Below are 25,730 nucleotides of genomic sequence, written 5' to 3'. Positions count from 1 at the left end.
CAGGTATGCAGAAGGCCAGCCCCCCATCCCCAGGCAGGGCAGGACCCGCGTCCTTGCAGGCGGAGGGGAGAATGCGTCATCTGGGCGCCCTGGTTATCCCCACCAGCTGCAGGACCACACCACCAGCTGCAGCCACCTGCACCGTGTCCTTAGGCCCTTGTCATGCTTTGAACTTGAAACTTGCAGTAAATTCCTTTGTGGCTCTTGTCTGGGCAGGAATCACTATCTAGGGAATAAATCAACTGCATGTAGGAGGTTAATTTAAATTTTTTTTTTTTTTTTTTTGAGACAGTCTCACTCTGTCGCCCAGGCTGGAGTGCAGTGGCACGATCTCGGCTCACTGAAACCTCCACCTCCTGGGTTCAAGCGATTCTCCTGCCTCAGCCTCCCAAGTAGCTTGGATCATAGACACCCACCACCACACCCAACAAATTATGGTATTTTTAGTAGAGACGGGGTTTCACCATGTTGGCCAGGCTGCTCTTGAACTCCCGACCTCAAGTGATCCACCCACCTTGGCCTCCCAAAGTGACCAAAGTGATAGGATTACAGGCATGAGCCATCGTGCCTGGCCTATTTTAATTATTTTAGAGATGAGGCTTCACTCTGTCTCCCAGGCTGGAGTGCAGTGGTACGATCATGGCTCACTGAAGCTTCCATTCCCTGGGCTCAAGCAATCCTCCTGCCTCAGCCTCCCAAGTAGCTGGGACTACAGGAGCAAGCCACCATGTCTGGCTAATTTTTGTATTTTTTTGTAGAGACAGGGTCTCACTGTGTTACCCAGGCTGGTCTCAAACTCCTGGCCTCAAGCGATCCTCCTATCTCAGACTCCCAAAGTGTTGGGATTACAGGCGTGAGCCATGGTGCCCAGCCTCATGTGAGGTTAAGTCTGTGTTGCTGGGCCCAGCTGGAAGTCAGTAGCGGCTCTTTGCCTTCATGCGGGTTTGGTGGGGAACTTGGAGGGCAGTGAGGCCCAGGCTGTGCCCGTAGGGAGCTCCCAAACAGCTTGCCTTTGACTGGCCTGTGAGGATATGGACTGAGGAAGCACCTGTTAACCAGGTTTCAGAAACTCCATTGTACATACGTCGGCTCCCCTGGGAGGAGTCTTAGGACATGGTGAATGTCAGTGCTGGGAAGGACCTTAGCTATTTCTGACCTGGTCCTTTGTTATGTCATGAGGAAACTGAGGCACCCATCTGGGAAGGCACAGACTTGGCTTGCCCCGGCCAAGCGTGTGTCCCTGATGACTCCCTGGAGAGACAGGGAATTTCCCATGGCTTCCCAACTGCAGGAAACTGAAAATGTCTCAGCATGCATGGAATTTGATGAGGGTTTTGTCCCTGTGATGCGGGGGCAGCTGAGGGTCCCACTACTGAGAGGAAGAATGAAGCGAAGTACCACGTGCAGTTGCCATGGGCTCGTGGCTTGGATTTTTGCAGCTGTTGAAACAGCTGGACCCTGGGCCTGTGACCCCTGGGAGGGGAGGGAGTCGGGGAGAGATTACCTGAGGGTCCGCCTGGGCCGGGACAGCTGGGGACAAGGACAGCTGAGCAGGCAGCTTCTCACCAAGAATAGCCATGCTGGGTCACCTTCCACCTAGGGACCCTTCTCTGGGCTCTAAGCACGGAGGGCGGGTAGAAACAGATCTTAGCTGGGCTACAGCGGTTCTGTTCAGTTAGCAGAGGTCACAGAGCTCTCTGTCTGCATAGGAAAGTGCCCTAGAAATGGATATGGGGTAGGAGCTGGCGCCTGCCAGGCACCCACTGTGCGTGTGGTCAAGACGAATGGTTCTGGCTCGGCATGGTAGCTCACACCTATAATCCCAGCACTGTGGGAAGCCAAGGTAGGAGGATCGCTTGAGGCCAGGAGTTTGAGACCAGCCCGGCCAACATGGCAAAACCCCATCTCCAAAAAAAAAAAAAAAAATAGCCTGGCGTGCTGGCGCACACCTATAATCCTGGCTACACAGGAGGCTGAGGCATGAGAATTTCTTGAACCTGGGAGGCGAAGGTTGTGGTGAGCAGAGATTGCGCCATTGCACTCCAACCTGGGGACTCCAGCCTGGGCAACAGAGTGAGACTCTGTCTCAAAAAAACAAAAGAGGGAGGGTTCTGAAGCCAGACCAGCTGGGTGTCCTACTCGGCCTGGATGACCTTACCCTGTTTCCAAATCTGCAAGGTAAAAATATGATGTGTTCTTATAATGAGTAGCCCGGCATGGTGGTGCATGCCTGTAATCCCAGCTACTTAAGAAGCTGAGGCAGGAGAATCACTTGAACTCGGGGAGCAGAGGTTGGAGTGAGCTGAGATTGCACCAGTGTACTCCAGCCTGGGCAACAGAGCGAGACTCCGACTCAAAAAAAAAAAAAAAAGTGCTCTGTCCATTGAGGAACATGCAGTTGGCACTTCATAAATGTAGATGCTATTTTAATTATTTTATTTTGTTATATATTATATTTGTTTTTTATAGAGACAGGGTCTTGCTATGTTGCCCACACTGGTCTTGACCTCCTGGGGTCAAGTCATCCTCCCGTCTCAGCTTCCCAAGTAGCTGGGATTAGAGGCTGTACCACTGCACCCAGCTTATTTTATTTATTTATTTATTTTTAAGAGATGGGAATCTTGCTATGTTGCCGAGGCTGGTCTTGAACTCCTGGACTCAAGTGATCTGCCTGCCTCGACCTCCCAAAGTGCTGGGATTACAGTTGTAAGCCACTGTGCCTGGATTATTTTATTTTCTTTCTCTTTTCTTTTCTTTTCTTTTTATTTCTTTTCTTGAGATAGGGTCTTGCTCTATCACCCAGGCTGGAGTGCAGTGGCGCCATCTCTGCTCACTGTAACTTCTGCCTCCTGGGTTCAAGCTATTCTCGTGCCTCAGCCTCCCAAGTAGCTGGGACTACAGGCATATGCCACCACTCTTGGCTAATTTTTTTTTTTTTTTTTTTTTTTTTTTTTGAGGCAGAGTCTCGCTCTGTCGCCCAGGCTGGAGTGCAGTGGCCGGATCTCGGCTCACTGCAAGCTCCGCCTCCCGGATTTACGCCATTCTCCTGCCTCAGCCTCCCGAGTAGCTGGGACTACAGGTGCCCGCCACCTCGCCCGGCTAGTTTTTTGTATTTTTTAGTAGAGACGGGGTTTCACTGTGTTAGCCAGGATGGTCTTGATCTCCTGACCTCGTGATCCCCCCGTCTCGGCCTCCCAAAGTGCTGGGATTACAGGCTTGAGCCACCGCGCCCAGCCTAATTTTTGTATTTTCAGTAGAGACGGGGTTTCCCCATGTTGGCCAGGCTGGTCTCAAACTCCTGACCTCAAGTGATCTGCCCCCCAAAGTGCTGGGATTATAGGCATGAGCCACTGTGCTTGGCACGAGACTGGGTAATTTATAAAGAAAAAGAAGTTTAATGGACTCACAGTTCCATGTGGCCGGGGAGGCCTCACAATAGTGGCAGAAGGCAAAAGGCACGTCTTACATGGCAGCAGACGAGAGAGAATGAGAGCCAAGTGGAAGGGGAGACCTCTTATAAAATCACCAGATCTTGTGAGACTTATTCACTACCACGACAACAGTATGGGAAAACCACCCCCGTGATTCATTCAGCTCCCACTGTGTACCTCCCAAAACGTGGGAATTATGGGAGCTTCAATTCAAGATGAGATTTGGGTGGGGACACAGCCAAACCAAATCAGCTCTGCTGCCTATTGTCTGGGAGCTCAGGTGAAGCACCTTGTATCTCTGAGCCTCAGTTTTCTCATCTGTGAAATGGGGGCAGTTGGGCATCAGATGAGCTATCGTATCTTAAGCTCTTAGCACGGAGCCTCATGCAAGCCTGTGATTACTATGGTTGTTTTTTGTTTGTTTTGTTTTGTTTGTTTGTGTTTTTGAGATGGAGTCTCACTTTGTCACCCAGGCTGGAGTCAGTGGTGCTGTCTCAGCTCACTGCAACCTCTGCCTCCCGGGTTCAGGCGATTCTCCTGTCTTAGCCTCCTGAGTAGCTGGGATTATAGGCACCCACCACTACGTTCTGCTAATTTTTTTGTATTTTCAGTAGAGATGGAGTTTCACCATGTTGGCCAGGCTGGTCTTGAGCTCCTGACTTCAGGTGATACGCCTGCCTCAGCCTCCCAAAATGCTGGGATTACAGGCATGAGCCACCAAACCTAGCCACCTTTCCACCTTCCTGGGTCTGTGGACCCGGAGGCCTTAGGCTGGGCTGCAGCTTGGGGAGGGGAGAGAAGGGGGCGCCCAGGAGAGAGTCAGGAGGGTTTTCTTTTCTGTCCCAAGAGAGACAGAAGGGGACATCTTTATGCAGGAAGTCTGTGGCTGTGTCCCTCTATTAGAAAATAGGCTGGGAGCCTTTTGTGTGCCCTGTAACTGTCTGAGGGCGAGGATGGGGGTCTCGGGGACCACTTGCACAACATCTGGGTCACACATGGGGCCACAGGGGGTCTCAGGTCAACAGCTGAGGGCCTGAGCCCACCCGGTGGGCAGGTGGCTTATTTTTTTTTTTTTGAGACGGAGTCTCACTCTGTCCCCCTGGCTGGAGTGCAGTGGCCGGATCTCAGATCACTGCAAGCTCCGCCTCCCGGGTTCACGCCATTCTCCTACCTCAGCCTCCCGAGTAGCTGGGACTACAGGCGCCTGCCACCTCGCCCGGCTAGTTTTTTTGTATTTTTTAGTAGAGACGGGGTTTCACCGTGTTAGCCAGGATGGTCTCGATCTCCTGACCTCGTGATCCACCCGTCTCGGCCTCCCAAAGTGCTGGGATTACAGGCTTGAGCCACCGCGCCCGGCCGGGGAGGTGGCTTATAATCTTTGAGAATGGGTTCATCCCTGGCCCGGGACTTACAGTTCCCTTGAGAAGTGGAAAGCCATTGCTTCTGTGTTTGTTTTGCTTTTGTGTTTTTGTTTTTGTTTTTGTTTTTGAGATGAAGTCTTTCTCTTTCCCCCAGGCTGGAGTAAAGTGGTATGATTTCAGCTCACTGCAACCTCCACCTCCCAGGTTCAAGTGATCCTCCCACCTCAGCCTCCTGAGTAGCTGGGATTACAGGCGCCCGACACCACACACGGCTAATTTTTTTTTTTTTTTTTTTTTTTTGAGACGGAGTCTAGCTCTGTTGCCCAGGCTGGAGTGCGGTGGCCGGATCGCGGCTCACTGCAAGCTCCGACTCCCAGGTTTATGCCATTCTCCTGCCTCAGCCTCCCGAGTAGCTGGGACTACAGGCGCCTGCCACCTCGCTTGGCTAGTTTTTTTGTATTTTTTTTAGTGGAGACGGGGTTTCACCGTGTTAGCCAGGATGGTCTCGATCTCCTGACCTCGTGATCTGCCCGCCTCAGCCTCCCAAAGTGCTGGGATTACAGGCTTGAGCTACCGCGCCCGGCCACACCCGGCTAATTATTTTATTTTTAGTAGAGACGGGGTTTCACCATATTGGTCAGGCTGGTCTGGGACTCCTGATCTCAAGTGATCTGCCTGCCTCGGCCTCCCGAAGTGCTGGGATTTCAGGCGTGAGGCACCGCGCCCAGCCTGGAAACATTGCTTCTGAGGGCATACTTTCCTGGGGACACTCTGGAGGGCTGGAGGAGTAGGGGGAGACCTGAGGAGGACCGGCCCAAGACCACACAGCCAACCATTCCTGCCTTGGTTTCCATGGCAAGACCTCATCTCTACAAAAAATACAAAAATTAGCCCAGTGTAGTGGCAGGTGTCTGTGATTTCAGCTACTCAGGAGGCTGAGGTGGGAGCATCGCTGGAGCCCAGGAAGTCAAGGCTGCAGTGAGCCATGATCTCGCCAATGCACTCTAGTCTAGGTGACAGAGCAAGACCCTGTCTCAAAAAACAAATAAATAAGGGTTAGGTGTGGTGCCTCATGCCTACAATCCCAGCACTTTGGGAAGCCAAGGCAGGCGGATTACTTGAGGTCAGGAGTTTGAGACCAGCCTGGCCGACATGGTGAAACTCCATCTCTACCCAAAAATACAAATCAGTCACCTCCCAACCCTAGACTCTGTGCACCTGGGGCCACCCAGGGGCCAGTTCCACGCCAGCCCTAACAGCCACCTCTTTCCCTCTCCCTCTCCTTCTCTGCAGGCTCCCCGCTGCACAAGCAGTCATCCGGACCCTCCTCCTCCCCGGCCGCAGCTGCTGCCCCCGAGAAGCCGGGCCCCAAGGCGGCGGAAGTGGGGGATGACTTCCTGGGGGACTTTGTGGTGGGCGAGCGGGTGTGGGTGAATGGCGTGAAGCCAGGCGTGGTGCAGTACCTGGGCGAGACGCAGTTCGCACCGGGCCAGTGGGCCGGCGTGGTGCTGGACGACCCGGTGGGCAAGAACGATGGCGCGGTGGGCGGCGTGCGCTACTTCGAGTGCCCGGCCCTCCAGGGTATCTTCACGCGGCCCTCCAAGCTGACCCGGCAGCCCACGGCCGAGGGCTCGGGGAGTGATGCCCACTCCGTGGAGTCACTGACTGCCCAGAACCTGTCATTGCATTCGGGCACGGCCACACCCCCGCTGACCAGCCGCGTCATCCCCCTGCGGGAGAGCGTCCTCAACAGCTCCGTGAAGACGGGCAACGAGTCAGGCTCCAACCTTTCCGACAGCGGCTCTGTGAAGCGGGGCGACAAGGACCTGCGCCTGGGAGACCGTGTGCTGGTGAGTGCCGGCAGTACTGGGCTCTGGGCCCAGCCTCCCTTCCCTCCCCTGCTCCGCCTCACTTGGCCGAGCTGGCCCCCCCGGGCTGGGCAGGGTGGGGACTCAAAGGGGTCTCGGACAGGGTCCAGCCTGGGATACCCATTCCTCATCAGGACCATACAGAGTGACAAGACAGGAGACTGTTGCTGTGTGACCCTGGGCAAGTGTCTTAAACTTTCTGGGCCTCACTCTTTCTATCGGTAAAATGGGATTTTTTTTTTTTTTTTTTTTTTTTTTTGAGATGGAGTTTTGCTCTTGTCATCCAGGCTGGAGTGCAGTGGCATGATTTCAGCCGGCTGCAACCTCCACCTCCCGGGTTCAAGCGATTCTCCTGCCTCAGCCTCTCAAGTAGCTGGGATTACAGGCATGGGCCACCATGCCCAGCTAATTTTTGTATTTTAGTAGAGACGGGGTTTCACCATGTTGACCACGCTGGTCTCGAACTCCCGACCTCAGGTGATCCACCCGCCTTGGCCTCCCAAAGTGCTGGGATTACAGGTGTGAGCCACCGTGCCCCACCAAAATGGGAATTTTAATCATACTTCAGTCGTAGTTGGAGATGCATTAAAATGTATCACTCATTTTAGACAGTGCCTAATACTACGTACCACATACATTTTGGCCATTATTGATATTATCTACTGATCCAACTCATCCACATGCACGTGCCAGGCATGTACTGGAAAAGGCTGGGAACTGGATGTTCTCAAGACCCCTGGTCCTGGCCAGGCACAGTGATTCATGCTTGTAATCCTAGCACTTTGGGAGGCTGAGGTGGGAGGATCACTTGAGCCCAGTAGTTCAAGACCAGCCTAGGCAACATAGTGAGACCCTGTCTTTACAAAAAAATACAAAAAATATTAGCTGGGCATGGTGCATGGCCCTGTACTCCCAGCTACTCAGGAGGCTGTGGTGGGAGGATGGCTTGATCCTGGGAGTTAGAGGTTGCAGTGAGCCAAGGTGGTGCCACTACACTCTAGCCTGGGTGACAGAGCCAGACTCTGTTTCAATAATAATAATAATAATAAGGCCAGGCATGGTGGCTCACACCTGTAATCCCAGCACTTTGGGAGGCCAAGGCGGGCAGATCACCTGAGGTCAGGATTTTGAGACCAGCCTAGCCAACATGGCGAAACACCACCTCTACTAAAAATACAAACATTAGCCAGCTGTGATGGCATGTGCCTATAGTGCACACGCAAAAATTAGCTGGGCATGGTGGCCCATGCCTGTAATCCCAGCTACTTGGGAAGCTGAGGCGGGAGAATCACTCGAACCCAGGAGGGAGAGATTGCAGTGAGCTGAGATCACACCACTGCACTCCAGCCTGGGTGATAGAATGAGACTCTGTCTCAAAAACGCAATAATAATAATAATGGTAATAACCCCTTGCCCAGGGCCAGGAGGTGCAGACACCTTATCAGCTACAACCCGAGTGATCAGTGTTGTTGAAGTTGAGAGAATTGGGTCGCTGGAGCTGACAGCTTCCTGCCAGGGGCGCCTCTTCTCCACTAGTCCCAGCTGTTAGGGCCAGGTTGGAAAGGGGTCAGTGACCCCCAAGTCTTCTAGAGTATGAATACAGCAGTGACCTGGGTTGGTGGTGGTCAGGTGGACGGGACAGGGCTGTGTTTTCCTATCCAACCAGGCTGTGGTGGCCTTGGGCTAACCCTACGCCTGGGACCACAGCATTGGGAAGAGACTCACAGGGTACAAGGAAGTCCCTGATGGGGCCTTCTGGGCCTGGGGTATGAGGAGCTGTCGGTGGGGCAGGGGTCCCTGTGTCCATTCTGCAAAGCTTCCTGGGGGAAGGTGGGAAGTCATTCCAACCCAAGGTGGGGAGCACAGGCTTGGAGCTCCAAAGCCGAGTGGAGAAGGGCAGGGGGTCTGGGGACCCAGAGCAGGGACCCCCAAAGAGTATTACTGCCTAGGGTCCTCCCTCCCTGCTCTGAGAACCTGGCAAAGGTTTCTCCTGGAGGTTTCTGGAAAGAGCCTTTGGGGTTGTGGGCAGGGGTATGAGAGGAGATGTTTACACCCATGGCCCTGTTGAATCCTCAAGCCAGTGCTGTGATGTGGTTTTATCATCCTTACTTTATGGATGGGGAAACTGAGGCTCAGGGAAGTTTTTTTGTTTTGTTTTGTTTTGTTTTGTTTTCTAGTTTTGCTCTGTCGCCAGGCTGGAGCGCAGTGGCGCGATCTCGGCTCACTGCAACCTCTGCCTCCCAGGTTCAAGCAATCCTCCTGCCTCAGCCTCGCGAGTAGCTAGGACTACAGGCACATGCCACCATGCCCAGCTAATTGTTTATATTTTTAGTAGAGGTGGGGTTTCACCATGTTGGCCAGCATGGTCTTGATCTCTTGACCTGCCCATCTCGGCCTCCCAAAGTGGTGGGATTACAGGAGTGAGCCACCGCGCCCAGCCTCAGGAAAGTTTAATAACTTGTCTGAAGTGACAAGTGCCTGCCCACTGAGCTGTGTCCCTCTCTGCCCTGGCCAGGGTGAGGGCTCTGCTTTTTTTTTTTTTTTTTTTTTTTTAAACAGGGTCTTGTTCTGTTGCCCAGGATGGGGTGCAGTGGTGCAGTCATAGCTCACGGCAGCCTCAAACTTGGTCTCAAGCAATCCTCCTGCCTCAGCCTCCCAAGAAGCTGGGACTACAGGCCCATGCCACCACACCTGGCACCAAGCCTTTGCTAGCCTGGTTCCCCTGGACAGAACTTCCCCTGGGTGACCTGGTGGTGAGCATGGCCAGATGTGGTCCCTGCCCTCCAGCCATCTCCAACTTACAGGAGACAGACCACGAGGCCAGTGACCACAGATATTAGTGTCTCCTTATAGAGTCTGCCAAGTGTGCCGTGGTGCTCTCAGAGCCTGGCCTGGTGGGGACGTTGCCCCGAGGAATGGTGTGAGGGCAGAACTTAGGGAATGGCCTGGCATCGGCCTAGTGATGTGGGGCCAGAACATCATGCCAGGCAGAGACCCGTGGGCTGAGAGACTAGAGAAACTGTGAGAAGAGGCCCGGCGCGATGGTTCACACCTGTAATCCCAGCACTTTGGGAGGCTGAGGCAGGTAGATCACCTGAGGCCAGGAGTTTGAGACCATCCTCACCAGTACGGTGAAACCCCCTCTCTACTAAAAATACAAAAATTAGCCGGGTGTGGTGGTGGGTGCCTGTAGCCTGAGCTACTCGAGAGGCTGAGGCAGGAGAATCACTTGAACCTAGGAGGTGGAAATTGCAGCGAGCCGAGATAGTGCCATTGCACTCCAGCCTGGGTGACAGAGCGAGACTAGAAAAAAAAAAAACTGAAAAGAGCAGGGAGGCTGAGTGGTCAGTGGGGGAAGCCAGGGAAAGATCACAGCCCAGAGGCTGACCTGGGTGACCCCACAGGGCCAGGAGTCTGGGATGGAGCTGGGTCTTTGCTATAAGAGTCGAGGTAGCGGTGGAAGCTGCAGCCACGTGACGGATTCCTGGGTTAAGGACATCGCACCTGCTGCTTGGTGGGGATGGGATCGGAGGGGGCAAGAGTGGAGCAGGGGCCGGGCGTGGTGGCTCACACCTGTAATCCCAGCACTTTGGGAGGCCAAGGTAGGCAGATCACCTGAGGTCAGGAGTTTGAGACCAGCCTGGGCAACATGGGGAAACCCCATCTCTACTAAAAAATACATGGGGACGGGCACCTGTAATCCTAGCTACTCAGGAGGTTGAGGCAGGAGAATCACTTGAACTTGAGAGGTGGAGGTTGCAGTAAGCCGAGAGGGTGCAACTGCATTCCAGCCTGGGCAACACAGCAAGACTCCATCTCAAAAAAAAAAAAAAAAACCAGACTGGAGCAGGAACAGCAGTGCCCAGGAAGGAGGCTGGACTCCTGGCCCCCTGCACCATCCTGTCCAAAGAACTTGTTTTGGGACTGTCACTCTGCTCTTCCTCTTGTGGTTCTCAGGAACGCCAAACCCAGCCAACAGGACCCGGGCAAACGGCTTAGTCTCCCTGACCTGTCCTTCAGGATCTCCGGGGTCTGAGGGCACCTGCTGGGGGTGGGCACAGCAGGGAAATCAGGCCTGGGTCTGTGTTATTGGACAAGTCACTTATAGAGCCTCATCCTCATTCATTCATTGATTCACTTGCCATGTGTCCGTTCAGCAAAATGGCCATGGCCCAGCACTCTTGTTTTGTTCTATGCTTTTTTTGGGGAGCATTAAGAGAGCTGATGGCAGCCGGGCACGGTGGCTCACGCCTGTAATCTCAGCACTTTGGGAGGCCAAGACAGGCAGATCAGTCAAGGTCAGGAGTTGGAAACCAGCCTGGGCAATGTAGCAAGACCCTGTCTCTACTAAAAATAAAAAAAAAAAAAAAAAAGCCAGGTATGGCAGTGCATGCGTATGCTCCCAGCTACTAGGGAGGCTGAGATGGGAGGATCACTTGAGCTTAGGGAGTCAAGCCTGCAGTGAGCCATGATCAGACCACTGCACTCCAGCCAGGGCAACAGAGTGAGATGCTGTCTCAAAAAAAAAAGGAGAGAGAGAACTGGTGGATGTGAGAATGTGTCATAGTCTGCAAGGAGCTATGGCTGTGCACAGTCTGACTAATATCGTGGGAGTGCCCTGGGCATGGGCCTGTGACTCTGCTAGGGCGGGAAGTGGAGGCTCTGGGGGTTACCGACCAGCCTAGATTGCTCGCTGGATTGGGGAGCAGCAGGTTTGAGGCCAGTTTGATCCCGCCTGGCATTCCCCCTGTACCTGCTCTCCCTGCAGGGTGTGGGAGCTTCTGACCATCTCAGGGTGTGGTGTGCAAGAGAGGGGCACGAGGTGGACACTGCCACTGCTCTAGAAGTGTCTGCTAAGACCTGACCTGTCTGCAGGGTTGGCAGCAGCAAGGGGGCTGGGCTACCTTGACCTTGACTTCTCAATCTTTAAGTAGATTGCATCCTATGGTTGACACATTGCTTTCTAGGTACATACCTCACACTAGACACTGTGCCTAGCACTTTTTTTTTTGAGACAAGGTCTCGCTCTGTCACCCAGGATGGAGTGCAGTGGTGCAGTCATAGCTCACTGCAGCCTCAAACTCTTAGGCTCAAGTGATCCTCCTGCCTCAGCCTCCTGAGAATCTGGGACTACAGACGTGCACCACCATGCCTGCCTAATTTTTTAATTTTTTAAATTTTTTGTAGAGATGGGGGTCTCGCTATGTTCCTCAGGCTGGCCTCAAATTCCCAGCCTCAAGCAATCCTCCTGCCTCAGCCTCCCAGAGTGCTGGGATTATAGGCATGAGCCACCGAGCCCAGCCTAGTTTAGGATTTAGGCTAGGGAAGAGAAAGGACATTCCAGGTTGGAATTACAGAGAAGCAGGATCCAAGACTCATTGTGTAGACAGAGTGGCAGAAACCTGGTGCCAGAGAGGAGGGGCTGAGAAAGTAACCCCACCTGAAGGCCAGAGACCAGAGAGAACCAACCTAGACTCACAGACAGGCCTCAGTGGCAGAGACACCAGAGCCCTACCCAAGAAGGAGACAAAGGAAGGTGGGGTCCGGTCTGGAATCAAGCCCAGCTGAGATTGAGAGGGCCACAGAGTGTAGTAAGAAGAGATCCACCTGGCTTTCACTCCCTGACTACTCTGAACTTCAGTCTCTTCTTCCATGAATGTGGTAACAGTGCCCGTCTCATGGAAATGTCAGATTTGGAATTCTTGTCTTTCATGTGCCAGGCGCACGTAGTTGGCCCTAGGAGATGGTGGGACAGGAGCTAGTTCTAATTGGGGAGCTGGATTTACTTAGGCACACTTGAGGCATACTTGGGGTGTCAAGAGAAATTAACATTTTATTTATTGTTAATTATTAAATAAATTATTATTTAATATTTTTTGTAAATTATTATTTAAAAAATTTTTTTTTTAGACAGAGTCTGGCTCTGTCGCCCAGAGTGGAGTGCAGTGGCACGATCTTGACTCACTGCAACCTCTACCTCCCAAGTTCAAGCGATTCTCATGCCTCATCCTCCCAAGTAGTTAGGATTACAAGCGTGCACCACCCATCTGGCTAATTTTTGTATTTTTTAGTGAGACAGAGTTTCTTCATGTTGCCAGGATGGTCTTGAACTCCTGGCCTCAAGTGATCCACCCACCTCAGCCTCCCAAAGTGCTGGTATTACAGTGAGTCCAGCAGTAAAATGAAATTAACATTTTAGAAAGTCATAGGCCAGGCACGGTGACTCACACCTATAATCCCAGCATTTTGGGAGGCTGAAGTGGGTCAATCACCTGAGGTCAGGGGTTCGAGACCAGCCTGGCCAACATGGGGAAACCCCGTCTCTGCTAAAAGTACAAAAATTAGCCAGGCGTGGTGGCGGGCGCCTATAATCCCAGCTACTCAGGAGGCTGAGGCAGGAGAATCGCTTGAACCCAGGAGGCAAAAGTTGCAGTGAACTGGGATCCTGCCATTGCACTCCAGCCTGGGCAATAAGAATGAGACTCTGTCTCAAGAAAAAAAGAAAGAGGGGGGGCGGGGGGAAGAAAAAATATTTAGGTTCAGATAAACATGGTAAATAAATATACACATTTATTTTAAATCCCTCCTGAATTTGCACTAGAACAACACTGAAGAGATGTTTGGGGTTTTTCTTTTTTTGAGATGGCTTCTTGCTGTGTTGTTCAGGCTGGAGTGCAGTGGCATGATCCTAGCTCACTGCACCCTCAAACTCCTGGGTTCTAGCGTTCCTCCCAACTCAGCCTCCTGAGTAGTTGGGACTACAAGTGTGTGCCACCACACCCAGCTAGTTTCTTAATTTTTTTAGAGAGGGGGGTCTTGCTGTGTTGCCCAGGCTGGTCTTGAACTCCTGGACTCAAGTAATTCTCCTGCCTTGGTCTCCCAAAGTATTGGGATTACAGGTGTGAGCCACCACACCCAGCTATGAAGAGAAACTTTTTTTAAAAAGAGCTAGTGGCGGGGAAAGAGGAGAAGCAATCAGTGTCCATCCAGAAACCCTGGATGTTCAGTAACTGGCCACATATTGGCCTCTAGAAATGAGGCTGCCATTGGGGCCAGGAACAGAATTGGTTTAAAAGTCTTTAGATTCAGCTGGGCACAGTGGCTCACACCTATAATCCCAGCACATTGAGAGGCCAGGGTGGGCTAATCACTTGAGGCCAGGAGTTTGAGACCGGCCTGGCCAACATGGTGAAACTCCATCTCTACTAAAAATACCAAAGTTAGCCAGGTGTGGTGGCGGGCGCCTGTAATTCAAGCTCCTTGGGTAGCTGAGTCAGGACAATCTCTTGAACCCGGGAGGCAGGGGTTGCAGTGAACTGAGATCACACTGCTGCACTCCAGCCTGGGAAACAGAGTGAGACTGTCTCAAAAAAAAAAAGAAGAAGAAGAAGAAGACTGGCCATGCACAGTGGCTCACACTTGTAATCCAAGCACTGTGGGAGGCTGACGTGGGAGGATTGCTTGACCCCAGCAGTTCCAGACCAGCCTGGGCAACAGAGTGAGACCCTGTCTCTAAAAAAATAAAAAATAAAATTATTCAGGTGTGGCGTCGCATGCCTGCAGTCCCAACTACTCAGGAGGCTGAGGAGGGAGGACCATTTGAGCCCAGAAGTTTGAGGCTGCAGTGAGCCATGAATGCAGCACTGCACTCCAGCCTGGGTGACAGAAGGAGACCCTACCTCTAAAAACAAAAACAGGCCGGGCGCGGTGGCTCAAGCCTGTAATCCCAGCACTTTGGGAGGCCGAGATGGGCGGATCACGAGGTCAGGAGATCGAGACCATCCTGGCTAACACAATGAAACCCCGTCTCTACTAAAAATACAAAAAAATTTTAGCTGGGCGAGGTGGCGGGCGCCTGTAGTCCCAGCTACTCGGGAGGCTGAGGCAGGAGAATGGCGTAAACCCGGGAGGCGGAGCTTGCAGTGAGCCGAGATAGCGCCACTGCACTCCAGCCTGGGCGACAGAGCGAGACTCCGTCTCAAAAAAAAATAAATAAATAAATAAGTAAATAAATAAAATAAAATAAAATAAAAACAAAAACAAAAACACCTTAGATCCCCCACCCCGTCCCTGTCCCTGCGTTGCCTGGTGACTGTTCCTCTAGCTGATGTCTGGTATGGACACTTGGTCCCCCTGAGAAGATCATAGAGAATTATTGGGTAGAAGGATCCCAGGCAGGAGGGACTGAAAAAGGAGGATGAAGTGAACATGTGTAATTTTTTTTTTTTTGGGGGGGACGGAGTCTTGCTCTGTCGCCCAGGCTGGAGTGCAGTGGCACACTTTCTACTCACTGCAAGCTCCACCTCCCGGGTTCACACCATTCTCCTGCCTCAGCCTCCCGAGTAGCTGGGATTACAGGCGCCCACCACGCCTGGCTAATTTTTTGTATGTTTAGTAGAGATGGGGTTTCACCATGTTAGCCAGGATGGTCTCGATCTCCTGACCTCATGATCTGCCCACCTCAGCCACCCAAAGTGTTAGGATTACAGGCGTGAGTCACCGCACCCAGCCGAACATGTGTATTCTAAGTGCCCCCTAACCCTACGTGGCTCCCCGAGCCCTGGCGGCCACAGCTACTCCCTCCACAGTGAAGATTACAGGAAACTTCTCTGGAGAAAACAGCTGGTCCTCTGAGAAATAAGAGAAGGTGATACAGCCATTAAATATGAACAAAACTGCCACTGAATATGTGAGTATGAATATTCATGCTCATGAATATTCATGTATGTATAAATATTCAGTGAACAAAAAGCTCTGGGGAATGAAAAATATCACAGAAATAAGAAACTGCACGGAAGTGTTAAAAGATAAAGTTAAGAAAATATTTCAGGAACTAGAACAGAAAGGAAACAGGCCGGGGGCGGGGGCTCACACCTGTAATCCCAGCACTTTGGGAGGCCAAGGTGGGTGTATCACAAGGTCAGGAGTTCGAGACCAGCCTGGCCAACATGGTGAAACCACATCTCTACTAAAAATACAAAAATTAACCGGGTGTGGTGGCGGCCGCCTATAATCCCAGCTACTCGGGAGGCTGAGGCAGTAGAATTGGGAGGCAGAGATTACAGTGAGTCGGGATCATGCCACTGCACTCCAGCCCAGGGAACAGAGTGACTCCATCTCAAAAAAAAAAAAAAAAAGAACAGGAGCCAACAGAGAACATTAGAGAACCTGTTTACAGAAAAGGGGAATGTCGAAAAAGGAGGGGAGAAAATCAAATAATTAATTCAAGAAAATTCCCCAGATTGATAAGGGTGTTTCTTGATTGAAAGGGAGCCCGGACAGCGGATGGAAAAAGGCTTACATCAAAGCACCTCTTTGTGGCTGGGTGACGTGGCTCATGCCTGTAATCCCAGTGTGTTGGGAGGCTGAGATGGGAGGATCCCTTGAGCCCAGGAATTTGAGATCAGCCTAGGCAACATATTGAGACCCTGTGTCTTAAAAAAAGAATGAGGGTAGCAAGAGAATTCAAAACACATGTTCACACAAAAACTTGTGTAAGTAGGTCAGGCGCAGTGGTTCATGCCTGTAATCCCAGTGCTTTGCGAGGCCAAGGCAGGCAGATCGCTTGAGCTCAGGAGTTCAAGACCAGCCTGAGCAACATGGTGAAACTCCGTCTGTACAAAAATAAAAAAAAAAAAAAACTTGTACAAGAGTATTTGTAGCCACATTATTCATAATAGCCAAAAAGTAGAAACAACCCTCATTGTCCATCAACAGATGGACAAGCACAATGTGTTCTGCCCATACCATGGAATATGATTTGGCCATGAAGAGAATGGGGTACTGATGCCTGCTGCAATATGATTGGACCTTGAAGACATGATGCTAAGTGAAAAAAGCCAGACACAAATGGCCACATATTGTGTGATTCTATTTCTTTTCTTTTTTTTTCTTTAGACGAAGTCTCACTCTGTCATCCAGGCTGGAGTGCAGTGGCACGATCTCGGCTCACTGCAACCTCTGCCTCCCAGGTTCTCCTGTCTCAGCCTCCCGAGTACCTGGGATTACAAGCGTGCACCACCACGCCCGGCTAATTTTTCATCTTTTTAGTAGAGACGGTGTTTCCCCATGTTAGCCATGCTGGTCTCTAGCTCCTGACCTCAAGTGATCCACCTGCGTCGGCCTCCCAAAGTGCTGGGATTACAGGCATGAGCCACTGCACCCGGCTGTGTGATTCCATTTCTATGAAGTGTCCATAACAGGCAAATCTGTAGAGACAGGCTAGAAATAGACTAAGGGTTTTCAGGGGCTGCCAGAAAGATGGAATAGACAGTGATTTCTCCTGGGTATGGAGCTTCTCTTTGGGATGATGGTTCTGGGTATTAGACGGTGGTGATGGTAGTGAATATACTCAAAGCTACTGAATTATGTTTTTATTTTTATTATTTTTTGAGATGGAGTCTCGCTCTGTCACCCAGGCTAGAGTGCAATGGCGCAATCTCAGCTCACTGCAACCTCCGCCTCCTAGGTTCAAGCAATTCTCATGTCTCTGCCTCCCGAGTAGCTGGGATTATAGGCGCCCGCCACCAAGCCCAGCTAATTTTTGTATTTTGAGTAGAGATGGGGTTTCACCATGTTGTCCAGGCTGGTCTCAAATTTCTGAGCTCAGATGATCCATCCACCTTGGCCTCCCAAAGTGCTGGGATTACAGGTTTGAGCCACTGTTCCTGGCCTGTATATTTATTTTTTATTGTTGTATTTTATTTTATTTTTTGTAGAGATAGAAGTCCCACTATATTGCTCAGGCCAGTCTCAAAGTCCTGGCCTCAAGTGATCCTCCTGCCCCAGCTTCCCAAAACACTAGGATTACAGGCATGAGCCACCATGTTTGGCCCTGTATGTTTTAAGATGGTTAAAATGGTAAATATTGGCCGGGCGGGGTGGCTCAAGCCTGTAATCCCAGCACTTTGGGAGGCTGAGACGGGCAGATCACAAGGTCAGGAGATCGAGACTATCCTGGCTAACACAGTGAAACCCCGTCTCTACTAAAAAAATACAAAAAAACTAGCCGGGCGTGGTGGCAGGCGCCTGTAGTCCTAGCTACTCGGGAGGTTGAGGCAGGAGAATGGCGTAAAGCTGGGAGGCGGAGCTTGCAGTGAGCTGAGATCCGGCCACTGCACTCCAGCCTGGGCGACAGAGCAAGACTCCGTCTCAAAAAAAAAAAAAGGTAAATTTTACATTATGTGAATTTACACCTCCATTAAAAAAAAAAAAAAAAAAAAAAAAGAGTGAGCCAGGCACAGTGGGTCATGCCTTTTTTTTTTTTTTGAGACGGAGTCTCGCTCTGCCGCACAGGCTGGAGTGCAGTAGCCGGATCTCAGCTCACTGCAAGCTCCGACTCCCGGGTTCACGCCATTCTCCTGCCTCAGCCTCCTGAGTAGCTGGGACTACAGGCGCCCGCCACCGCGCCCGGCTAGTTTTTTGTATTTTTTAGTAGAGACGGGGTTTCACCGTGTTAGCCAGGATGGTCTCGATCTCCTGACCTCGTGATCCGCCCATCTCGGCCTCCCAAAGTGCTGGGATTACAGGCTTGAGCCACGGCGCCCGGCCGGGTCATGCCTATAATTCCAGCACTCTGGGAGGCTGAGGAAGGAAGATTGTTTGAGGCCAAGAGTTCAAGACCAGGCTGGGCAACATTGTGAGACCTCATCTCTACCAGAAAATGTTAAAAATTAGCTAGGTCTCGTGGTGTGTGCTCTAATCTCAGCACTTGGGATGCCAAGTGCTGAGCACTTGGGGATGCCAAGTACTTGGGAGGCCAAGGCGGGAGGATCACTTGAACCCAGGAGTTCCAGGTTGCAGTGAGCCATGATTGCACCACTGCACTCCAGCATGGGTGACAAAGAGAGAGCCTGTCAAAAAAAGAAAGAGAGAGAGAGGGAGGAAGGAGAAGAAAGAAAGAAGAGAGAGAGAGAGAGAGAGAGAGAGAGAGGAAGGAAGGAAGGAGAGAAGGAGAAAAGAAAAGAATGAGATAGAATAAAATATTTTGGCCAGGCACGGTGGCTCACGCCTGTAATCTGAGACAAGCACTTTGGGAGGCTGAGGCAACTGGATTGCTTGAGCCCAGGAGTTTGAGACCAGCCTGGGCAACGTGAAGAAACCCCATCTCTACAAAAAAAAAAAAAAAGCCAGGTATGGTGGCCTGCATCTGTAGTCCCAGCTACATGGGAGGCTGAAGTGGGAGGATCGCTTGCCCAGGAGGCCAAGGTTGTGGTGAACTGAGATCATGCTACTGCATTCCAGTCTCAAAAAAAAACAAAAAAGAATAAAGAATAAAACATTTTCAGACATAGAAAGCTCAAAAATGTACCTCCTCATGCACCTTTTCTTAGAAAGCTGTGGGAAGATGTTCTCTACTAAAATAAGTAGCAAACTGGCCGGACGTGGTGGCTCACACCTTAATCCCAGCACTTTGGGAGGCCAAGGAGGGCAGATCACCTAAGGTCAGAAGTGCAAGACCAGCCTGGCCAACATGGCGAAACCCCGTCTCTACTAAAAATACAAAAATTAGCTGGGCATGGTGACAAATGCCTATAATCCCAGCTACTCTGGAGGCTAAGGCTGGAGAATTGCTTGAACCCGGGAGGCGGAGGTTTCAGTGAGCCGAGATCACGCCATTGCGCTCCAGCCTGGGCAACAGAGCGAGACTCCATCTCAAAATAAATAAACAAAATAAAATAAAATAAGTAGTAAACTAAGAAAGAAGAGGCAGGAAATCCAGAAAACAGGACCAAGCCCAGGACAGAGGTGAAGCGGTTGTCAGGGTCACAGTGACGGGAGACTCCAGGCCAGTGGCCACACTCCAGAGAGGCCAGCAGCCAGCCCAACCCGGAGTGGGTCCCATGGCTCCGGGAGAGACATCTTCAGAAAGAACTTGATAGAATTCCCAATGCCTCTGAGCATCTTGGCAGGAGATTTAGACTGTTGAAAGAGTTGGGGTTGAATTAGCATTGAGACTATTAAAACTAGGCAGACAGGCCAGGTGCGGTGGCTCACACCTGTAATCCCAGCACTTTGGGAGGCCAAGGCAGGTGAATCACTTGAGGTCAGGAGTATGAGACCAGCCTGGCCAACATGGTGAAACCCCATCTTTACTTAATATACTAAAAAATTAGCTGGGCATGGTGGCGCATGCCTGTAGTCTCCGCTAATCAGGAGGCTGAGGCAGGAGAATCACTTGAACCTGGGAGGTGGAGGTTGCAATGAGCCAGGATCGTGCCACTGCACTCCAGCCTGGGTGACAGAGTGAGACTCTGTCTTAAAAAACAAACAAACAAAAACCACTAGGCAGACAATCATCAAAGATAGTTATTTACAGGGAAAAAATTTTTCTGGAAAGGAAAAGTAACTGCAATACATCATCCTCATCTATGAGTACTATCCACTTCGTCATAGTACTGCAAACCTGGAGTCAGATCAAAATTTAGATATGGAATACAAGAATCAGCTGGGCGTGGTGGCACGCACCTGTAGTCCCAGCTACTCAGGAGGCCGAGGCAGGAGAATCAATGCTGTCTCAAAAAAAAAAAAAATTTAGATATGGACCTGGTGTGGTGATTCACCCCTATAAATCCCAGCCTTTTAGCCATTTGGGAGGCTGAGGCAGGAGGATTGCTTGAAGCCTGAAGTTTGAGACCAGTTCGGGCAACATATCAAGACCCTGTGTCTACAAAAAAATTTTTAAAACTTAGTTGGGTATAGTGGCACATACCTATTGTCCCAGCTACTCTGGAGGCTGAGGCAGGAGGATCACTTGAGGCCAGAAATTTGAGACCAGCCTGGGCAACATAGGAAGATCCTGTGTCTACAAAAAATTTTTTAAAATTTTAGCTGGGTATGGTGGCACACACTTATAGTCCCAGCTACTCAGGAGGCTGAGGTGGGAGGATTGCTTAAGCCCAAAAGTTTGAGGCTGCAGTGAGCTATAATTGTACCACTGCACTCCAGCCCGAGCAACAGAGCAAGATCCTATCTCAAAAAAAAAGAAGGAAAGAAAAAGAGAAACTACTTTTAGGGTTACCATTTATTGAAACTCTAGTATATGCTAGACACCGTATATACAGTGCTTAATTCTCATGAAAACCTTTTTATTTTATTTATTTTATTTATTTATTTTTTTTGAGGCAGAGTCTCACTCTGTTGCCCAGGTGGAGTGCACTGGCGCAGTCTCGGCTCACCACAACCTCCGCCACCCAGGTTCAAGCGATTCTCCTGCCTCAGCCTCCCAAGTAGCTGGGATTATAGGTGCCCACCACCAGGCCTGGCTAATTTTTGTATTTTTAGTAGAGACAGGGTTTCACCCTGTTGGCCAGGCTGGTCTTGAACTCCTGACCTCAGGTGATCTGCCCACCTTGGCCTCCCAAAGTGCTGGGATTACAGGCGTGAGCCACCACGGCCAGCCCTGAAAACCCTTTTACAGATGAAGATGCTGAGGCTCAGAGAGGTTAGGTAACCTGCCTAGGCACACATAGCTTCTAAGTGATAGAGTTTGAATGCAGGTGTGTGTGTCTGTCTTCAAAGCCTATGCTCTTGCCTGGGTCAACCCTGGGAGGCACTGGTTAACCTGTCTCCCTCTCAATCATCCTTGGGTGTCTCTCCCTCCCCATTCCTGGCTCCTGTGTCCTCTGCATGCTGGAAGGGATGGATGGGATTAGCCTGGGCTGGTTGCCCCTGCCGTCTCTGCCTGTGCCACTGCATCCTCTAGACCTGAGTCTCCCTGTGTGCTGACAGGTCGGCGGGACGAAGACTGGCGTGGTGCGGTACGTGGGGGAGACAGACTTTGCCAAGGGCGAGTGGTGTGGCGTGGAGCTGGACGAGCCCCTTGGGAAGAATGATGGGGCGGTGGCGGGCACCAGGTATGGTGGGCTTCTTCTGGGGAGCATGGGAGGGGGTTCCTCTCCCCAGAGTGGGTGCAGGGGATGGAGATGGGACATTGGAGGAAGCTAGTGTCCAGCATGTAGTGTCAGACACCATAATATAAGTCCTTTCCCCTTCCCTCTTTCCCAACAGCCCACTAAGCTGGATAGTGGGATTATCATCCCATTTTACAGATGAGAGTATGGAGGCCAGAGAGGTCATTGTTCAAGGTCGCACAGTCACAGGCAAGCGCCAAGAGTATCTGTCCCCGTGTTCTCTTCTTCGTGTCACTCATGGCTAAGTGGGGTGGGAGCCCTCAAAAAGGAGAGGGAGGCCAGGCACGGTGGGTCATGCCTGTAATCCTAGCCCTTTGGGAGGCCGAGGCAGGTGGATCACTTGAGATCAGGTGTTCGAGACCAGCCTGGCCAACATGGTGAAACCCTGTCTCTACTAAAAATACAAAAAATTAGCTGGGTGTGGTGGCACACACCTGTAATCCCAGCTACTTGGGTGGCTGAGGCATGAGAATCGCTTGAATGGGGGAGGAGTAGGTTGCAGTAAGCCACGATCACACCACTGCACTCCAGCCTGGGTGACAGAGCGAGACTCTGTCTCAAAAAAATTAGCCAGGCATGGCATGGTGGCGTGCACCTGTAGTCCCAGCTACTTGGGAGGCTGAGGCATGAGAATTGCTGGAACCTGGGAGGCGGAGGTTGCAGTGAGCTGAGATCACGCCGTTGCATTCCAGCCTGGGCAACAGAGCAAGACTGTCAAAAAAAAAAAAGAAAAAAAAAGGGCAAGGCAGCAGTCCCTGCCATCTGGCATTGGGGTCCCCTGAATGACACATGAAATAATCAAACAGTGCCCAGTGCTATATGGCCAAAGGCAGGCCTCACAGATGGGTTCCAGGTCTCATACCATCTCTGATGAAAAGGAGTTGACTGCTGGCGTTGCTGGGTTAGGAGGATCTGAGGCTGTGTCTGGGCTCATGGTGGGTGGAGGAGTGATGTGGTAAGTGGACCATGTCTGTCACAGGTGTGGACTAAGGTGAGGCTACCTGAGTCCCTGTGCAGTCCCTGGACTGGATTCTGTGGTTGAGATGAGGCTGTGACTGCTCTGAACAGAGTGGTCACCATGGCACAGGGGAAGAGCCAGGCTTGGGCCAGGCCTTGCAAGAAGGTAGGGTTTCCTTTTGGAAGAGGCTTGAGAGGGATTATGCTAGGTAGGGGCTGAGAGCACAGAATGAACAAAGACCTGGAGGTGGGAAAAGGCAGGATAAGGTGGCAGTTTTAAGGTGAATCAGAAGCTGAATGGGGACCAGGCATGGTGACTCACGTCTGTAATCCCAGCACTTTGGGAGACTGAGGCTGGATCACTTGAAGCCAGCAGTTAAAGACTAGCCTGGACAACATAGCAAAACCCCATCTCTACAAAAGATACAAAAATTAACTGGGCATGGTGGCACACGCCTGTGGTTTCAGCTACCTGGGAGGCTGAGATGGGAGGATTGCATGAACCCAGGAGGCTGAGGCTGCAGTGAGCTATGATTGCACCGCTGCACTCCAGCCTGGGTGACAGAGCCAGACCCTGTTTCGAACGAAAGAAAAACACTGGTTGGGCCCAATTCTCGTGGTCCAGTGTGGAATCCGTGACCAGAGAGGTCTTGAGAGAAGACGGGAATCCGGGGTTTCCATAACAATGCTTTGCCTTCCTGTTTGCAAGATGAATGTTTCTCTTGACTCACTTTTGCTTTCAGAATTCAGGGGTGGATTGGACAGCAGTACCCACGCCACCCCAAGGTTTCTCTTTCAAGCTTTTGCTTCTCCATACAGGGACTTTGTGGGCAGAGAGCTGATGGGATTCCTTCATTCTGGGAGTGGTCTGAGGGTAGCCTGAGAGTGGGGCTGTAGCTGTGGCTGGGGTCTCTGAACAGTCGTGGGAGCCAACCTTAGTGGGCTTTGGAACCCAGCAGACTGGAGGACCAGTCTCAGCTTTGCTATGTAACCAGCTGTGTGACTGTGGGCAAGTTATTTAACCTCTCTGAACCTAAATTTTCTCATTTGTGAATGTAGATAACTTTGGGGGATGGAGATGAGCATTCATTTAAAAAGACTGGCACAAAGTGGGTCCCAGTAATTATTTCCTACTTCCAAGAGTATCCTCGTTGGCTGTTCACAGCTGCAGAGACTCTCAGACCCTACTCACCTCTATCCTTTTTCTGAGAGTCCTATCTATCCACCTGGAAGATTTCCACCTTGGAGTGTCTTTCCACATGGACCCCAAGGAGGTGTCTTTCTCTTTTTCTGCTGGGCTCTGAAGAGGCAGAAGAGGCAGGGGAGGCTCCAGGCTTTGGGGCCGTGACAGCAGCGTGGGTCTCTCCTGCTTCCACAGGTACTTCCAGTGCCCACCCAAGTTTGGTCTCTTCGCGCCCATCCACAAGGTGATCCGTATCGGCTTCCCGTCTACCAGCCCAGCCAAGGCCAAGAAGACCAAGCGTATGGCCATGGGTGTGTCAGCACTGACCCACAGTCCCAGCAGTTCCTCCATCAGCTCCGTCAGCTCTGTGGCCTCCTCCGTGGGGGGTCGGCCCAGCCGCAGTGGCCTGGTGAGGGTGGGGCTGCAGAAGGGGATTCTCTGGTGTGTGTTTGGGAGGGGTGAGGATGTACAGAGATCCAGGTGTTCTGATCTGCTCCTGACTTACTCTAGTTCCAGTTTGGGATTTTTGAACAAAGTAGAAAGTGCATATCTTTTAATAGGGAAAATTGAGCCATTTATGTTTATTGTCATTTTTATATAACTGATTTATTGGAAGCCTAAGCTTTTCTCTGGAAGTTAAGGAGGGTTATACAGATGCAGGGCAAGGGGTTCAGAAAGGTTGGCATCAAACCCTGGATGAAGGGAAAAGAGGAAGTTGCTCGGTGGCTATGGGCAGAGGGCATTCTGTCCAAACCCAGTCTAGGGTTGGAGGTTCCTCTTGTCCTGGGAAAAAGTGGCCAAAGTGAGGAAGTCAGAGGCTCTGGCTATCAGGAGCTGACTCTTCTGAGATGGGGAATTTCCTGAATCTCAAACATCAGGATTTCCCGCTGGGTGAGTCTGCAGGGTCCAGGATGTCAGAGTACTGGCAGAGGAAGAGCAGGACCCTGGGAGTCAAGGCACTTGGGCCCCCCACCTGCTGCGTTGCTGTAGGTTAGGCTGGACAGAGCGAGCCTGCCCCACAGTGCTTCAGATCCCTGAGACCCACCTGCACGCACACCTTCCTGCAGCTCACAGAGACCTCTTCACGCTACGCCCGCAAGATCTCGGGCACCACAGCCTTGCAGGAGGCACTGAAGGAGAAGCAGCAGCACATTGAGCAGCTGCTGGCCGAACGAGACCTGGAACGGGCCGAGGTGGCCAAGGCCACGAGCCACATCTGCGAGGTAGAGAAGGAGATCGCCCTGCTCAAGGCACAGCATGAGCAGGTGAGTGGCAGGTGGGGCTAGGGGTGGAGCTTCTCCAGCCAGTCTCATAGAGTCTCACCCACTCAGAGCGGAGACCCTGGATGGGGTGGGTGCAGAGAAATATGAAGATAACACAAGCAGTTCCCATCCCCTGCTTTCCACAGATAAGCCTCAGTGACCTGGTGAATTTCCTTCCAGTCTTTTCTGCCTATGTATAAGGAAACGTACACCTACTTTCAGAATCTGGCTACAAGCTTGTATATCTTGCTTTTTTATTATTTATTTTCTTTTTTTCTTTCTTTTTTTTTTTTGACGGAGTCTCGCTGTGTCGCCCAGGCTGGTGTGTAGTGGTGCAGTCTCAGCTCCCTGCAACCCCCACCTCCTCGGTTCAAGTGATTCTCCTGCCTCAGCTTCTTGAGTAGCTGGGATTACAGGCAAATGCCACCATGCCCAGCTAAGTTTTGTATTTTTCTGTGGAGATGGGGTCTTGCTATGTTGCCCAGTCTTGTCTGAAACTCCTGACCTCAAGTGACTCTCCTACCTTGGTCTTGCAAAGCAGTGCAATTTTTACAGGCATGAGCCACGTGTCCCGCCTCTTCCCCACCTTGATGTCTGCATTGCCATCTATCACAGGCTTTGTCCTTAATGACATCTGATGTGACTAGTCCCTGCTGTTTAGATTATTTCCAATTTTTCACTTTTTTTGAGACAAAGTCTCACTCTGTCACCCAGGCTGGAGTGCAGTAACGCGATCTTGGATCACTGCACCCTCCG

General features: G+C 51.4%; 3 protein-coding genes across 6 annotated transcripts in view; 1 reads left to right on the top strand and 2 right to left on the bottom strand.

The window, feature by feature from the left end:
• RFC2 (replication factor C subunit 2) overlaps positions 1-7,397 on the bottom strand; it is a 112,080-nt gene extending 104,683 nt beyond the window's left edge. The window contains exon 1 of the mRNA XM_050783743.1: positions 7,394-7,397. The gene's annotated coding sequence lies outside the window, so the exon portion shown is untranslated. The remainder of the gene's footprint in view (positions 1-7,393) is intronic.
• Positions 1-25,730, bottom strand: part of ABHD11 (abhydrolase domain containing 11) — a 997,569-nt gene that overhangs the window by 613,919 nt on the left and 357,920 nt on the right. The window lies entirely within an intron of this gene.
• Positions 1-25,730, top strand: part of CLIP2 (CAP-Gly domain containing linker protein 2) — a 113,056-nt gene that overhangs the window by 43,500 nt on the left and 43,826 nt on the right. For all 4 annotated transcript variants that reach the window (XM_050783647.1, XM_050783644.1, XM_050783646.1 and 1 more), the window contains 4 exons: positions 6,086-6,642; positions 21,391-21,515; positions 23,908-24,121; positions 24,780-24,977. In XM_050783647.1, coding sequence (XP_050639604.1) covers positions 6,086-6,642; positions 21,391-21,515; positions 23,908-24,121; positions 24,780-24,977 — 1,094 coding nt within the window. The remainder of the gene's footprint in view (positions 1-6,085; positions 6,643-21,390; positions 21,516-23,907; positions 24,122-24,779; positions 24,978-25,730) is intronic.

This window comes from Macaca thibetana, chromosome 3, assembly GCF_024542745.1.
Source record: "Macaca thibetana thibetana isolate TM-01 chromosome 3, ASM2454274v1, whole genome shotgun sequence".
NCBI classification, from domain to species: domain Eukaryota; kingdom Metazoa; phylum Chordata; class Mammalia; order Primates; family Cercopithecidae; genus Macaca; species Macaca thibetana.
Note: the sequence above shows the minus strand (reverse complement) of the source record. Positions and strands in the feature narration are given on the sequence as shown.